At 37.5% G+C, this 16,445-nt stretch overlaps 1 protein-coding gene across 6 annotated transcripts in view; it reads right to left on the bottom strand.

The window, feature by feature from the left end:
* Positions 1–3,554: 3,554 nt before the first annotated feature.
* The window catches only part of CALCRL (calcitonin receptor like receptor), a 68,421-nt gene continuing 55,530 nt past the window's right edge, over positions 3,555–16,445 (bottom strand). For all 6 annotated transcript variants that reach the window (XM_037397487.1, XM_037397490.1, XM_037397486.1 and 3 more), the window contains 3 exons: positions 13,814–14,032; positions 13,415–13,456; positions 3,555–7,370 (listed from right to left, as the gene is read on the bottom strand). In XM_037397487.1, coding sequence (XP_037253384.1) covers positions 7,149–7,370; positions 13,415–13,456; positions 13,814–14,032 — 483 coding nt within the window. In that variant the 3' untranslated portion in view covers positions 3,555–7,148. The remainder of the gene's footprint in view (positions 7,371–13,414; positions 13,457–13,813; positions 14,033–16,445) is intronic.

Here is a 16,445-nt window from a genome sequence, read left to right as displayed (position 1 = left end):
AAAAAGCTAAAACTTCAGTGGTGACTGCCAGACAAGACCCTGCAGGAATACTAGTAGAGCACTTGGAGTATTTTCAAAGGATGTAATCTTCATATCTTGCAGAGAGTGGAATGGTATTCTGTGGCAATGGGTGAGATGAAATCGGTTAGGGGTTTTGGTTTGGTTTTTTTCCCTTTATTTTCTAGTGTATTTGTTGGTGTTACTAATTATTACAAGGCTACTTTTGTTGAAAGAATATTTCCTCTTTTAAAATTATGTATAAATTGTAAGAATTACTGTTTACTCATCTATAGAGGTTAAGGTGCTATGTTTTGTTTTTCTTTCAGGAACAAAATACAGTGTTTACATCCTTTTAGGCACGTATACTCCAATTGCAAATGCTAGTGTAGGTATCATTTATGTTACTTTTCTGCTGCTGGGCATAAGAACAAAATGTTATTGGCGGATTGGCTTTACTTCTTTTTCTCTGTAGTTACTTATATAAAGGTATAAAATAATTGTTAAATTTAACAGTTTGAACTCTGGATATGCAGCTACAGACAGTCTGTACCACCGATAAGCAGTAAGTGTTATTAGTAGATATTGGTAGAAAATAGTAAGCCATACGCTTAGCTGGAATACTAGACATAGATTAGTATTAGTAAAGTCTGTAACAATTGCCGTTGACTGACATTCAGGACAAGGAACTAGAGATTAACAAAATTGCAGGCTCCTGCTCAAAAGTCAGGAATGGGAGCTGGGAGATTGTGCATTTTTGATTGGACATTAGCATACTTTAAATATGCGTGTCATACACACAGTAGTATTAGGACCCAGTATTAAGATCCCTGTGTGTTCAAATCCTGCTTTACTTAATTAGGCAGTCTTATTTTCGTTTTTTCTTGAGTACATGTCTTTAGCTCAGGTTGCTTATATACATTAGCTGAAATGAGATGTCAGAGTGAAATTGTTTTAAAGGCCTGGGACAATGATTTCTTCCTGTTCCTCCTCCACCCTCAACCACTACTACACATCCTTTGCTGACATCCAGCCTCAAAAGGATTCTGTCTTACTTGAAGTAAACAAACAGATGATTTCAATATCTTTTTTAAAGGTTTTAAAAAATACTGTTCTTTAGCTTGCCAAGAAATAAACAGAGGTAAGCTAAGCAATTGAGTCCAATACAGCCTTCCCTAATTCAATTTCCACATTATTTTGAGTGTTTGTTGGTTTTTTTTAGTCAGTCACCAATCTGTTGTTTGTACATATCTTCCCTTCTAAACTGTGAATGAACCCTCTGCTGTCTTCTAGACTGGTTACAGCTCTGTGTGCAAAGATATTCTCCTTTCTATTATTTTCTTTGTCTCCTAAAAGTACCACCCCATATATCCCTTAAGCTCTGTAATCTTATTGTTTTTTTTAAAAAGGGTAATAACCCATTTATTTATTCTTCTGTTTGAGTACTTATTCACTCTCATACTTTCATTTTCCCCAGAATGTAAATACAGGAAAAAAATAGCTTCTTGCTTTTTATCCTTTCCCCGCCCAGAGCTGCCAAATAGCTGAGGTCCTCCATCGTTCCATGTCCTAAACACAACTTTAATCCATCTGTTGGACACAGGCTACGTCCCAACATTATCACTGGCTAAACCACTTAAACTCTCTTTCAGTTTTTTCGCATGGACAATGAGGTATGAATTCTTACTACTACTTACTAAAGCATTTGAAAAACTTTAGATTTCAAAAAAAGAACATAAAGTGCAGTGTACTTACCAGCACATATTTGCTCTTTTGGTTTATAATATACATCGAAGTGATTTATGCAACTTAGAAGTATATAAAAATAATTGAACTGGTCAGTCATAGCTTATTCTAGTTAAAACTATTGTATCAGAGATCAACAGACCTGAAATTTAATTATAAATTAAGGTAAGATTTCTAGCTGCATTTCTATCTGCTCTGAGTTATATTACTTCCCATTTGGAAATAAGGCTGCAGGGCTGTAGCAACTCTTACTATATCAAGGCCTTGAATAGCAATCCAAGTGTTAGTTCCGCGGATTTTTGCACTCTTAGCTTTCAATCTTTTATCACCAGGAACCTGTAAACAATCATAATCTGTGCTCATTTGTGAACCAAATGTCTGAAATGAGGAAATTCAGGCCAAGTGCAGCATGGGACTGCTTTTCTTGGCTATAAGCTGGCTAACAGCAAAGAGCTATGTTTGCTTACCTAAGACTTTTAACAATTCTAGATGGCGATATTCTGTATGCCTTTTAATAAAAGTCTGCTGAAGGAGAGGAGTTTGCTGGCACTTCCTGAGCTCTGATCCATACCTTCAGTTCACCCAGACATGGAAGTCTAGGAGCAGCAGTCTGCGATGAAAAACAACACAGACAGGTTATAAGTTATTCTAAAGTATTTTTGCCACATTTTTTAGCAGCTGTGGTAGAAACTCATTCAAATGAGTTAAAAAAAATTGACATGTTATGTTTCACTCTAGAAGCAGGTAAGCCGTCCAGCTCTAAATTTGGTGGGATTTGCTCAAAGGCGTACAAAAAAAGAGCACCTTCTGAGTTTTGGATGGCTGAGCAAGTTGAACAGAATTTCTGCAGATTGCACTTGAAAACCGATGCCTGTATCTCCCCTGTCATCACTGTAGGTAGAAGCACACTTAACCCAGCTAGCTTACGGAACTTAAACCTGCAACAGTGTAGGAGACCTGAGTTGGCCCGCTGTAACTACGAGTAAAACACTTGCCCACTAGAACTGCTTCCTGCTTGTATTGCTGTGGCTGGTGCCCACACTGAAGTGCAAGGTGGGTGAGCGATAATCTAAGTTGTGGATTAAGTGCCCCTGTACTTTGGCACTTCCCTTACCTATATTAGAGTGGTTTGATCATCAGGTGATGCCTTCAGAAGTTTAACAACTACATGCTGGTCAGCACCTCTCTAAAGTCAGATAGAACAGACTCAATTTTACAGGTCTAAAACATACCTGTCATTCATAGCTTTTGTGCAGATACCACCACTTCTAACAAGGGCGCTGGGGGGAAATCTCACTCATTTTTTCTATTGCTTTGCTTTGTAGGTTCTGCACAGGTAAGTAAGTGTCTTTGGTTGAGATTTGGTTGAACACCATGTTGAGAGGAACTCCACCTAGCCTGATGAAATGAAGAAGATAGAAACATTTACCTCAGCCTCTACTCTTCTGCCAGCTCATGGTGGAACAGAAAATCTGCCGCCTTAACCTAAGGAAGTTTTAATGACTTTTTATTAAACGACAGATTCAGGAGACAATAAGTAGGAATATGAAGCTTTTGAGTAAAAAAATTTAAGCACAGCCATCTTATATTGTCATCTATGCAAGCTTCCTCCAGAAATGCAACACTTTACTATACACTGCATTAAAACTGTAAGTATTAAATAAACAAACACTTAAACACTGAGTAATTGTTAAGAACTGTATGTAATGACTTTCTCCCTGGGTTAGCATTTAATTAACACACAGCTAAGCCATCTCTGGAAGCCTAGTCTAGATGAGCTTTGTTATTTCCATATTACAGCACAAGAGTTCTGAATAAATGTAGTAATATTTTATTGATCTCAAACATAAACATAATACTTCTTTCAGCAATTAAAATGTGTAATGATCCATATGAACAAAGTGAAAATAAAGCACAACCAAAAAATAACTTCACATTTTTTCCATTTCATTCTTAGTGTAAGCAATAAATACAATGCTATAGCTTCTATTTATCTTATTTACATAGTACAATACTTAAACGTTGCCTGGTTTCCAGCCCAAATGTTTCATGACATGAAAAGAAGTAAGTGTTGCAACATTTCTACAGCCAAATACTCTAGTAGATCACCACAATGAAAAAATATATTGCATAAATGCTAGTTAACATTAAACAAACAAATAAAAAACTGAGGGGACCCTGCAATGGAGCGTTTTATTAATTGAAGACAGTAGCATTAAAAATAGACATTCCCTCTCATAGAATACTAACATGCTGTTATTACAGATACCAAATACAAGACAAGCATTTCTGTAGCCCCTGTAGATTGATACAATAAATCTTCACTAAATAACAAAAAAATAAAGAAGAAATAATAACACGTAACTGTTTGCATGTTCAAAGAAATTTCACAGCCCCACTACCCCACCAAAACAGAGTTTACTTCCATCCCAGAGAATACAGATCAGGACTACAACATTCTGTAAGGTAGAAAATAAGCCATGAGAAATCAGCATAAGGACTTAATTTTAATTTATGGTGGCAGAAAAACATTTTAAGAAGCAGACCCTTCTCTTGGTTGTGTAGGAACTGAAAAAGGTGAGGTAGGAAGACAAAAGAGGGAATTTATATTTTCCAAGGCAAAACGAAATAGGCTAGTTAACCTCAGGGGGTGGGGGGGTGGAGATGTAGTTCTCCTGTGCCGTGTAACCCTCCACAGCCACAAGCATTTTCTTGCACATCCAGCTGGATGTGTGTTTCTTTTCCAAAGTGAAGACAGACATGTGCCTAGATGCATGCTGTAATAGTCCACCTAGAAGTAGAATGTTTTCTGTAGAGAAACGATTTTCCCTCCTAAATAACCATCACAAGTTCCTCTATCAGAGGAGGAGAAATTAGCAACTAGTACTTTGCATTAAATGATAAAAATTTCGAGGCTATTAAATTTGAACTGCCTAGCTGAGAAGGAAGCTTAATTCAAAATCTAATATTCTATCACACTCTAAACAGTCACATATCTTTCAATTACAAAACCCCACTAGGTACCATTGAAAGAACTATCTGATACGTGCCATAAAGGACTTCAAAGCACTTTTTAAATGGACAGGTATCGGCCTGGGCTTTGATTCTCAGCTGGTACCCATTGATTCTCTAAATGGAACTCAAGACAAAATTGTAAGCAGTCGATAATCTGGTCCCCCAAGTGTAAAGCTGCTATACCAGAGCAGGGATTTTTCTGAACTGCTAATATTTTCAGAACATCACACAGATTTTAAGTAACACTACATAGATCAGCAAGCAGAGTTGTAAGTAACCTCTAATCATGTTGTAGCAGATACCGTTACTGTATTCTAACAATTTAAGAGATTGTGACATCTGATTGCCAGATATCACACTATTCCAAAGTACAGAATCCGACTGATTTCCAAATCATTCCCATCAACCAACCAGACAGCCTTGCAGAAGAACGGAAATCTTGATTTGTGCATCCTAGCTAAGTTTCCATCTCATGAAACTGAATCATTAATAAAACACTTTCTAAATTCAAACTCCAGACATAGGAACTGTAAAAAAAACTATGGAAAGGTGCAAATGGCGTGAACTTACCACATCCTCCTATTGTTTTTCTCCTAAACACAAAGCATTTAAAGTCTTATGAAGTCACAAACTAATAAACGCTGTGACAGCAAGTTAACTAGATGCTAATGAAGCTTATAGAAAGGCTACAGACAAAAATGTTTAAATATGAAAATCAAGTTGTTCATATACAAAATTAAGTATTTAAAACTGAAGTGGTCTCAGAAAGAACTTTTTTTTTTTGACTGGCTTACAAGCCCCAGATATACATTAGCATAGTAGCCTGTCAACTCCAGCATCTACTTTTCTTCTACTTCATTGTGGATTTTCCCCAGCTGAAGTAGACGACTTTGCAAAATAAACCAATAAAACATCTTTCTATTTTGTGATTTTCAGCAAGACTTTTCTAAACTCACCTCAGACTTGTCCTCATTCTTGAGCATTTTTGTCATTTGAATTAAGAAAAATACTATTTCTTTAAAGAATAAAGATTTACAAAACCAGATTGCTGTAAAGACATTTTCCCAAGACCTTCCAAGACAATGTCCTCATTTTCATATTCACCAGTAGAACCAAAGAAACAACTTATAAAATACTGTTCTAAGTAACTGAGAGAGACATTCAGAATCAAGCACTCCAAAAAAATATTTTAAAAGGTTCTAAGCATTATGGATTGAGAATAAGACAGACTTTATATTGGATTTTCCAAATAGTGATAATGACTAACATTAGCTTGCTTGATTAGTCTGAATCTCATACCCTAGCTTTAAAGGTGGTGTGTCATTTGCACTGTGTTCAGTCTTGCCTGCTTCCCTTGGACAAGAAAAAGCCACAAAATTAATCAAGACTGTGCCCCAAGAATGAAGGAATAAATTATCAAGCATATGGCCAGGGAAATACTTCAAAATAAAACAACATGACTACAAGAAAATAATGTACATGATCTTTTCCAGTGGGGTAAATTCCTTAAGCACACAGTGAAGTTCCATCAGCTTCAATTGCGTATTAGTGTCTGGAAGGGGTTACAGTTGTACAAGTTCCTGCTTTTCTTTCTGGCAGTAAGGTCTCATTGATCTCGTCTGTGTTAAAGCCAATAAGAAACTTTGAGGAGAAGGAGACACTCTTGCATATGCAAAAATAGTTTAAATAACATTGTTCAAAGCTTGTTGTAAAATATTACATTGCAGTAGAGAAGTAAGTAGAGTCTCAAGCTTGCACTGGTGTCTCTATGCTTGACTTAAAATAGTGGAAAAAACAAACTGGCCAAACCAAACCATCAATATCTTTAAATCTGTTACCTCAGACTTACCCGATGGGCTTTTCTGGCAGTTAAATGTTGGACACAAAATTAGCGGGGACAATGCATTGCTGTTATTGCACCTGCTTTAACAGTTTTCCTCTGTTTGGTTTTAGGTTGAATTAAGACAATACAGTATGGTATTTACAGTCTAAGATTCTATAGGCAAATGAAGTGGCTTCAACACAACACAGTCTTATACAAGCTTCCAACAAAATAAGAAATCCTTCATTGATTCCCTTTGTACAAAAAATTGCCAACTTTGTCTACACAGTAGAAACTGAAAAGGCAAAGTTTGTATCCTTATATAAATGCACATACATATATAGCTATATATATGTACAGATGTCCATACTATATAGATACACAGAAACACAAACATATGTATATATGCATATATATACATACGTACGAAAAATGTGTTGTCTTAGTTTGCATCATTCAGGAAAATAACATATCCCAAGTTAGGTAAAATATTCTGGCCGTGAAGTCATTCCATCAGACTTGGAGTCCACAAGGGTAACCACCCTGGCATATGCTGAGCCTTTGGCAGTCAACCGTACAGCTTTTCAGTTTTTAAAACAACACTCTCCATGTCGTGGTAGCCCTTCCCATTTAAATGTTCGCTGGTGCAGTCGTGATTGTAGCTATAGCCTTGAACATCACTGATCGATGACACGGTGTAGGAAGCAGTGCGTGTAGCATCTGAGTGGCTGAAGCTGTGCTCAAATTGGATTTTGTATTGATTCCAGTGTCTTCTTAAAACAGCTTGGACCTATGACAGAAAACAAAAAAGAAATGCGTATAAAACACTTGGAAAGATGCCGTTGGACTTCATTCTTTGATGCGTGAGTTCCCATAACACGTGTCTAAGCAAATGGGGTAGTAAGGCTCAGTAAACCTGGAAAATGGGCATAGCAACATCTGATCTGTCACATGAGATGTTCCAAAAGATTTACAATTGAAGCAGGCACTATTCTTCAGCAAATTTGGTGTGAAACAATTACATTTTACAATCGTAGTGTACTAGTCGCTCAGGAAAAGTACAAATTGCAGTAGAAAGAGCAGCAACACAATTTTCTGCTTTCTCCCCTGCAGACTGAACCCCAGTATGGACAGATCAGATTTACAGGTGAAAAAGGTCATTTCTATTCACACTCATATTCAAAAGGCCACATCCTCAGCAGCTGTAAATTCTTATGGCCTCAACACTCCATAATTTACATTTGCTATGGTTCTGGCACAAGAAAGCTTTTCTTAATTTCTGACCATACCATATTCAAATTTATAGAAGAACATTTCCTGAAATCCGTATTTCTATCAGGGTGTAAAAAAAAAGCTGATGAAACAGCTGAAGGCCCCAGCTGGTTTACATGTCTCCACTGAAAGGATGTCATGTTTATCCTAGCCTTCCTCTCCTACAATATGGTTAAACACCTGTACGTATTTGATTGATGAAGTGTCACATTCATGAAATGCACACGGAGTTAGTCTTTCAGTGAAGGTGCCAAGTGGGGAATGCTAAGAACGGGAATAGCTTTTGTTGTTGCTTTTTCAAGAGATTTTTTTTCCTGTTTAAAAAAAAAAGTACCCACAGATCCTGAATATTTTATTTCTGCCAAACTTCGTACACAAAGTATTCCTGCCTTGATTAGGAAGGCACAGGCCTTCAGGAAATGCTGGTGGGACAACGACACTCACACACACTCAGCAGCGCACCCCAAGTCACAGGCCTCACTCACAAGGCATGACCTTCATTTCACTTAGTTACACAAAAAAGAACTCAACAGTGGACCGTGATTCCCCCAGTTAAGTGTTGATATTGTGGGTAAATATTTTTAGTATTTTCCATGGGTCTTCAGGATTTCTTTTGTGTTTGCTTTACATTTCCCTAACACAATGGCTTCTTTTGTCTAATTTTACTCTGGCTTTAATTACAAAAAATAAAAATAAATAGAAGAAAAGGGATGTAATTTTTAGACTTCCTGCAGTCTGATATCAGAATCCTCTGTTTAAAGGAGAACTTCATATTTCTCAAAATCCTTCCAAAGGAAATGTAAAAGGGTAAGGGAAGAAATATCAACTGAGTAACAGAAGAAGTTAGTATTCTAGGACAGAGGAGATGCTCTTTTACCACTCAAAGCCATTCCCATCCACTCAAAGCACCTCAACACCAGTCTACAAATGCTGAGTAATCAGATCTTACAGCTCTTCATATCAAAAATCTGTATTTCTTCTGATTCTAAACAAAGCATTCTTGTTTCATCACAGGAAGTTTTTGATTAATTAATTTGTATTGCGTAGCGATATATAGAGCCCTAAATCTTCATACAAGTTGCATCCATTTCCTGTAATCCCTCATAAAGCCAAAAGAAAAGGCAGATTCAAAATTCCAGCTTCTCCAAGAAGGAAGCTTGGAATTTACTTTCAAATATTATCAATCAATCCATGCACATCACTAAACTATGTTCCATTTGTTCTCCTTTCCATAGTCAATTACCTAAATGAGATTAATGTTCTATTACACACAAACACACACACAAAATTACATATTGAGCAATTTTCACTTTAGACCAAGACCAGATGGGGAAAACATCAGCAACTGCACCTAAATAGCTTAACCAAGGTCAAAGAAGTCTATTGGCAGAGCTGGTAAATAAACCAGGACTTGCCAATCTGCAAAAAAGCCTTACACTCAGGTCCTCTCCCACACTTCCTCCTGGTTGCTTCAGTAATGCTTGTTTGTTTGTCTTATTTTCAATTGTTAATAACATTTGTAAACCAGTCCTAAAGGATACCAGTCCCCTTAGCTCAAGCCAGCCATCAGTATCCCTGCAAGACAAGTGCCTGTGGGCTACTTATGGGGTGAAAACAGGCTGTTTAGCTCATGGCCTGGCCGGTGACAGATGGCTATAAATAGTGCTTCCTGCATGGGCAAACAGTGTTTCCTCTACGCCCGCCCCAGTGCCCATCAAGCTCGCTCCGTGCCTTTCTAACTAAGCCGTGTATTTCTGGCATGTTTCCCAAAGCCTTTCTGTTACTGCTGAATCAGTAATTCACCTCTGTCCTGCTACATATCTATTCTTGTAGTGTTACATCCTTTCCTTTATTATTAGTCTTTCAGTCATCTCAAAACAGTCCGAGCAATCATGTATAGAAGAAGATGGGGAAAATCTACGAGGCAACTAATTTTTCCCAATAAGTGCAAACAGAATGTTTTTCCCTCTTTCCTCAGCTTTGAGCAGTTGCACAGAGATGTAAATTCAGCTCAAGAGGGGTAGCACTTTCTTATGTTGTTATAAGAAAGGATATTAAGCAGTGCATTTAATGAAAGAAAATAATGTAATAAATATAATTTTATTCCTTAGTCATTTAATAGAGATGCTAGTTCCAGCTGGAACATTCTTGCTTGCTCACCTTATTAGTTAGTAATGGCTCTTTTTGATGAGTTTTCATGAAGGGCTCCTTCCAATCAGCCCTTTAACATACTAGTAGCTTGATGTTCAGTATAACACAGATTAACAGTTCAGTAGCCAAGGAGCGGGGGGAAACCCAAAAAAACACACAGCACACCCTCACCGGTTAATAAACATTGTATAATCCTGCAGATCTTCACTGCAACATTTCTATAGACCAGTGGAAAGAAAGAAAAAAAGCCAAACCCCACGAAGCTTACAAGTATCATGTAGGTCACTAATATCACAATATCACAATATTATCACTTACAAGTATCATGTAGGTTATTAATAGCTCAGTAGGAATCTTTCTACTGATTTATCAGAGATCTGGGACAAGCATCTCCTCTGCCTGTACCACCCCAAAGGCCACTCTAGACCAGCTCAAACCAGAAAATATGGTTAGGTAGTTGAGAAGCATCTTACTGTGTGGGCCATAAGCAGAATCTAAGTGTCCTTAGGGAAGCCCTGCCACAGAAGGTAAAGATGAAGGGTTTGCATCTATGCCCTTGTCTGTAGGAGACTTGTGAGAAACTGCTGCAGTGCATGGTAAAACTGGATTTGACAGACCATCCCTGGTGTGCTGCTCAAGAAGTTTGGAGATCTTAAAGATCTCTTCCAACCTAAATGATTCTGTGATTCTATGAATCTATGTTCCTTGTCTACAATCAGCAGGACATACATACCAGCTATTTTTCATACATTTCTTAGTTTCTCTTCACTAGAGCTCTCCACTAGCAGGCCACTTTCTTTCATCTTTTGGCCAGAGTTGGCCTGCAAACCACCACTTGACAGGGTTTGACTCCTGATATTTGATACAGAAAACATTAGAACGTACAGTAGCAGTTGGGAAATGTAAAGATATAGAAAGAAAGAAATTAGTGCTCTTGGCACCTTTAATTGCTAATACGCCATTGGAAGATCTTTGCCCCACTGTCACTCCAAATGTTTATTTCAGTATCAACGTTCACCTTTAAGCCGCAGACTTGCTGCAGACAAGCATTACCACCACTCTCATGCCTCCCATTTTGTACAGCCTCCAACGAGGTGTTGCTCTGACAGGTGGTGATAAAGCAGCATCTGGTACACACAGCTAAGCCACAGATACAGGCTTTGTTCAGGCAAGAGGCTGTCTGACAGCAAGAGACTATAAAGGCAGCAGAACACACATGTGCCTGCAGGCTCACATGCAGCAGCAGAATCCTTTAGAAGACAAAGGAAACACTTTTTTTCCTGTGCAGACTTTTTTTCCTAACTACATTGTCGTTCTCCCCATGGATTTCCTTACTAATACAGTTGTTTATAAAGCAGTAAGTCCCTTCTTGAAGAAGGTGTAATTAATAATTATAAAAAAATAATAAGTGAATAGTAGTAATTGAAGCACTGAACCCAAAACTGCTTTAAAAAGCATAAATTTTGACTATATAGAGAGCAAATACAGACATGTATGTTTAACTGACAAAGGGTCTAAAAGTTAAATGCCTAAATTAATAAATGTTAAAATGGCTAAATCCTCCCCCTTCTAACATTGTCATGCTGGCAGACGTTCAAGAAGTGATTCATCTGTTACCACTTCTAGGAGTTGTGATCAAGTTTATCACTGAATTTAGGATACTGAACTAGTGCAGTGACTCAGGTTTGCTTTTCTTACACAGCAGAAGAGACCATGTAAAAATATGAGTTTGTAACAATGGAATATTAACAGCTGAAATTCTTACTGATTATATCATAAATTTAAATTAAGGTTTCAACTTGTTTAAGTAATAAAGTAGCCTCACAAGATTCACAAGGGTTAAAAGACAGAACTGAGCAGTGGACAATGTTGTTTCATACAAACTGCAGAGATTTCAAGGTTCCCCCCACCCCCACCCCAATTTTTTACTGGAGCATAACCAATTCTTTGTTAAAGTTTTTCCAAATATCTGTTTTTAGAAGGCATTCTAAACTATAAAATTTGGAAGGAAAGGAGTATGTGAAATTTCAATACTGAATATGGGCAAGTGATCAAATCAGATCCAGAATGCTTAATGGCGTGTTCTGCTTTGAATCAAATATATAAACAGAGACTTGAACCTGGATCTACTTTACATTAAAATCAGATCAAAAACACTGCCCCATGCCCACAGAACTGTGAGAAAGCCCATTTTCATCTTTTCTGCCTTCTTGACAAAAAAAAAAAAAAAAAAAAATCAAGACTCATGCAATTCAGGGGGTGGAGGGTTGTGTGTGGTATGGGGAAAACCTTGAAACCCCATAGCAGTTTCATTGTGATTCAGTCAGCTTTGGACTTAGGAAGAGAAGGAAGGGTGATCTGCATGAATCAATTCTAGTATTAGACAAATACTTACCTATAAGTAAATATTACTGTTCAATAACCTTATATAAGCACACTGAATTTTATAATATCCCATAAAAGAAACTAGGGGTTCAGGCACATGAAAACATCTGGTTACTCCCACACATCTGTTTACAGCCATACACTGCAACTGCACTAAATGTAGAACAGACAGACGTGTAGGAATAAGTGTAGGATTGTAATTGTTCCTCTGCCAAATGTGTTGGAAAACTACCAGTTAATTTTTGAAGTTGTTGGTTCTTTTGCAAGCAACAGCCATGTTCATGAATTTGTGTGTATATATATATAGTTTTAGGCCTTTCTACTACTTTGATCTCTGACACTGTAAGGCCCTCTAAGTGTACTCTCTACAGCTTGGGGGCAAGAGTTTCACATAACAATAAAGTTTGTTCTTGGAATTGATTCATGATGGTTTCTTAAAAGTGTACTTCTTATTCAACACAAATTTCTGACCCAAACACAATGAGCTATTAAGTTCTGATTTTTTTGAATGATATTTTTCAGCTGTGCTAAAAAACAGTTTTCCAAACTTCAGCCTAAAATTTTCCGAAAGAGCTGTCATAACACAGCAGTCCCCCAGCACAGCAACATGTATGCAATATGCTCTATTCCTGCTGCAGAAAGACCAATACAGTGACTCTCCAGGATAACAGATGCTACACAGATTCTAAAATAGATGAATATACCTTTAGGATATTGAACTACATTTTACTTTGTATGATATTTGTTGAGAATTTATATCAAAGTGACAAGTGTCTTCAATTCCTTAATCAAGAGACATGTATATTGCTCAGCACAAAAGTCAGTCCTAAAGTACTGAATGATGCCACAGTCCTTTCCAAGCTCTGCTCTTGGCAGACAGATATTTAATTTTTACCTGACAAATTTAGATTTAGAAAATGAATAGGAAAAAAAAATTGAAAGTTACCATCTCCTTAATTACTGAAACAACACAAAAATATATTAAAAAGAAAAATATTATAAACATGTTAAAAGTTGTCACTGTACCTCTCCATTAAAGAAGCAGAAAATTGTAGCCACCAGTAGACCCTGTAAAATAAAAGTGTTCTGCTTTATTTCACTTACATATGGATTTTTCTTTCAGGTTGCAGATAATTAGAGGTTTCCAATAAAATTTGGATACAAACAGCAAAGAAAATGCAGTACAAATCTAAACTTGGGGATTTATTTATAAAAATACATTAATAAAAAGTATTGGGCCAGCTATCTACAATGATGTTTCTTTCCTTTAGGAAATGAAAATTCAGATAATGAGGAAGTCAATTTATAAAAATATTGCATGAAGGTCTTTAAAAATGAGAATAACACTATAATTTCTTTTTTATTTGCTTCACATGCCAATTGCTATCTAGCTGAAGTGAGCAGAAACTGTTTAATGCTTCCTACCTGGTAGTGCATAAGGATGTGCATCACATAGTCATACACCTCCTCAGCAATCCGGCCTTCTGGTCGCCATGGGAACAGGACAAATTCAATGCCAAGCAGTGGAACGAGAATCAGGGTAGCTCTCACTGCTTTCATGTACAGGTTGGATTCTGCCTTGTGGGTGTCTTTTAGCTTGGTTATGAGAACACGAACGATATTTAGCAGGAAGAAAAGATTCACCTGTTGGAAAAGGAAATGACACTGAAGGTAGTTTGAAAAATAATCACACACACACGCTGTTTTGTGATATTACAAACCAGACAACTCAAGAGAACTCATACTACATGGATAGCATCATGATTGTACAATAAACATGAGTTAAAACTCTTTGAAAACACCTTTAAGTAACAGAGCTGTGGCTCTAACACCCAATATCCACATCCATTCCTCTAACTTATTAAGCAAATGCCCACCCAGATAACCATTCGTCTTCCAGTGTTTACAATCCACGCACCTTTCATTCTGCTACCGCAATAATGGTACACAGGTCAATGATTAGGTTTTTTAAATGGTTATGTCATTCTGTGTTCATCAAGAAAGAGGATTATACTCTTCCCTCTTTGTGTTTAAATGTGTTTCCTCAAAAAGCTACTTTTTTATTTTTCAAATACGATTTTGACAAGTTTATAGAGAAGAAATAAATCAGTTTTTTAAAAAATAAAATCACAGCAAAATGCTGCTACAAGGAACTGTATGCTCTTGTAGACAAACAGCAGATTTAACATTCTCACAGTGGCAAATGGTTGGGTTTATGAATCATCCAGTGAGATTGCAAATGGGGCAAGCGCTGAGACGATGCTCTACATCGTTCTCATGTGCTACTGAATTTATTTCCATAGCTCTTAAGGCTTTCCTTGTTAAGTGGTGCATATCTGTTCGTTCAGTTTGACACACACACAAAAAAAAATCCCAAACAGAAATGACAGCTACGCAGACTAGATCTTTCAATATGTGAGCACTTGTTGTAGGTAACCACAAAACTAATACATACACACACAAACGCGTATGTGTATATACATACACACACAGCCTAAGGATGCCAGTAACCAGAGCAACAGCAACGTTAGAGGTGATTATAGTGTTTTCATCTATCATGTAATAATGGCAGCCCCTTATAGAAACTACAGCTAGAAGAGACTGAGAGCTCAGCCAGTCCCATCACCTTGCCCAAGGGCACAGTGGCAAGCCAGTGCTGCTCAGGGGACCCGCTATGGAAGGGAGAGACCTAGAGTCTGGTCCTAACTTCTTCCAGATAGCTGTCTGTCTGCGTCAATAACTATCTAGAGACGAAAGGGAGGGTGGGGGAAGAAGTCTGTCCGTCTGCTGGCAACTCCCTTCTAAAAAACTAGTCTAAAAAGACTAGGAATTCCTGATCTAGGAGGTCTTGCTGTAGGACAAGTGCAGACAGGGAAGCCATTTCAGACCCTGTGTGTCACCATGTCCTCCACAACCCTGGCAGAATTTTTTCATGTCAGTTAAGGTTTTCACAATAAACAGCTGTGTATTGTTATAGCAACCTGGCCCTTGACAGATATGTGATGTTATTTATATTCTACTTACATGCTATTTAAATCATTTCAACAGGAAATGGTTTTACATAGGAAACTACTGCATGAATTTCTCCTGGAAGTCTCCAGCAACCTTTAAGCTTTGTTTAAGCAACCAAGGTCTTCTGATTCTTTCTCAAGGGATTTATTTAGATTTTATGCAGCCCACAATCTTCATCCAACTTCCTATAGCACACACAGACAATAAGTCCTTCCTCCATTTCTAAATTTAATCCTTCTCAAATCTACTAGCGAAGCATCATGTCTCAGACACCGAGTTTTCAGCCCTCTCATGGTCTGGTAGCATGACCAATTCCTATAATACTGTCCTTGAATGTTAACTGAAGGTGAAAGTTGCAGCAGCCAGGGAGTAAAGCACCACCCAACAAACTATTTTGTTTACAACACGCTGAAATGCACAGATTTTTTCTAATTGTTCCACTTACCCACCAAAACCAAGAAGCACAAAAATAAGCACACAAAGAGTCTGCAAATAGCTATTAGGGTAAACGGAAAAAATGAATGAGGCAAAGCAGAGGACACAGTATGAGTGTCAGTGAAAGTGTGCAGCACCAAGTTTTGATTAATACCTCTTCTGTCACAAAAATCTAGTGAGATCAGGATGAACTGAATTCTTAACTGAAATGATGAAAACAGGCCTTGACTTTAGCAAGGGAGTGAGTAGATTTTTACATTTAGGCAAAAGCAGGCCAGTGGAACTATTCACATATATATTATCAAATTGACTGTGATTGTTTGGAAAGCTGCAGAGGAGTCCTGTTGTGCTAGCTGCAGTATGAACACAGAGTAGAATACCGACAGCTCCACAGGGACCTGAAAATTGAACCAGGCAAATGAGCAAAAATGGAAACGAAGGCAGAGAAGGCAATCATAAATAAAAAGAAATGGTGTGCCTCTACTGGGAACTTGGTAGATTTTAGATTCTGCCTTAAAAGTGTCTGCAAACTTAGCCAAACTTACAAGGCAACAGGTGCTGCAGTTCTGGAATTAAACTCTCCTCTGATATTTCTACTTCTCTCCATGCT

This window comes from Falco rusticolus, chromosome 8, assembly GCF_015220075.1.
Source record: "Falco rusticolus isolate bFalRus1 chromosome 8, bFalRus1.pri, whole genome shotgun sequence".
Lineage (NCBI taxonomy): Eukaryota > Metazoa > Chordata > Aves > Falconiformes > Falconidae > Falco > Falco rusticolus.
This window is presented reverse-complemented; position numbering and strand designations above follow the sequence as displayed.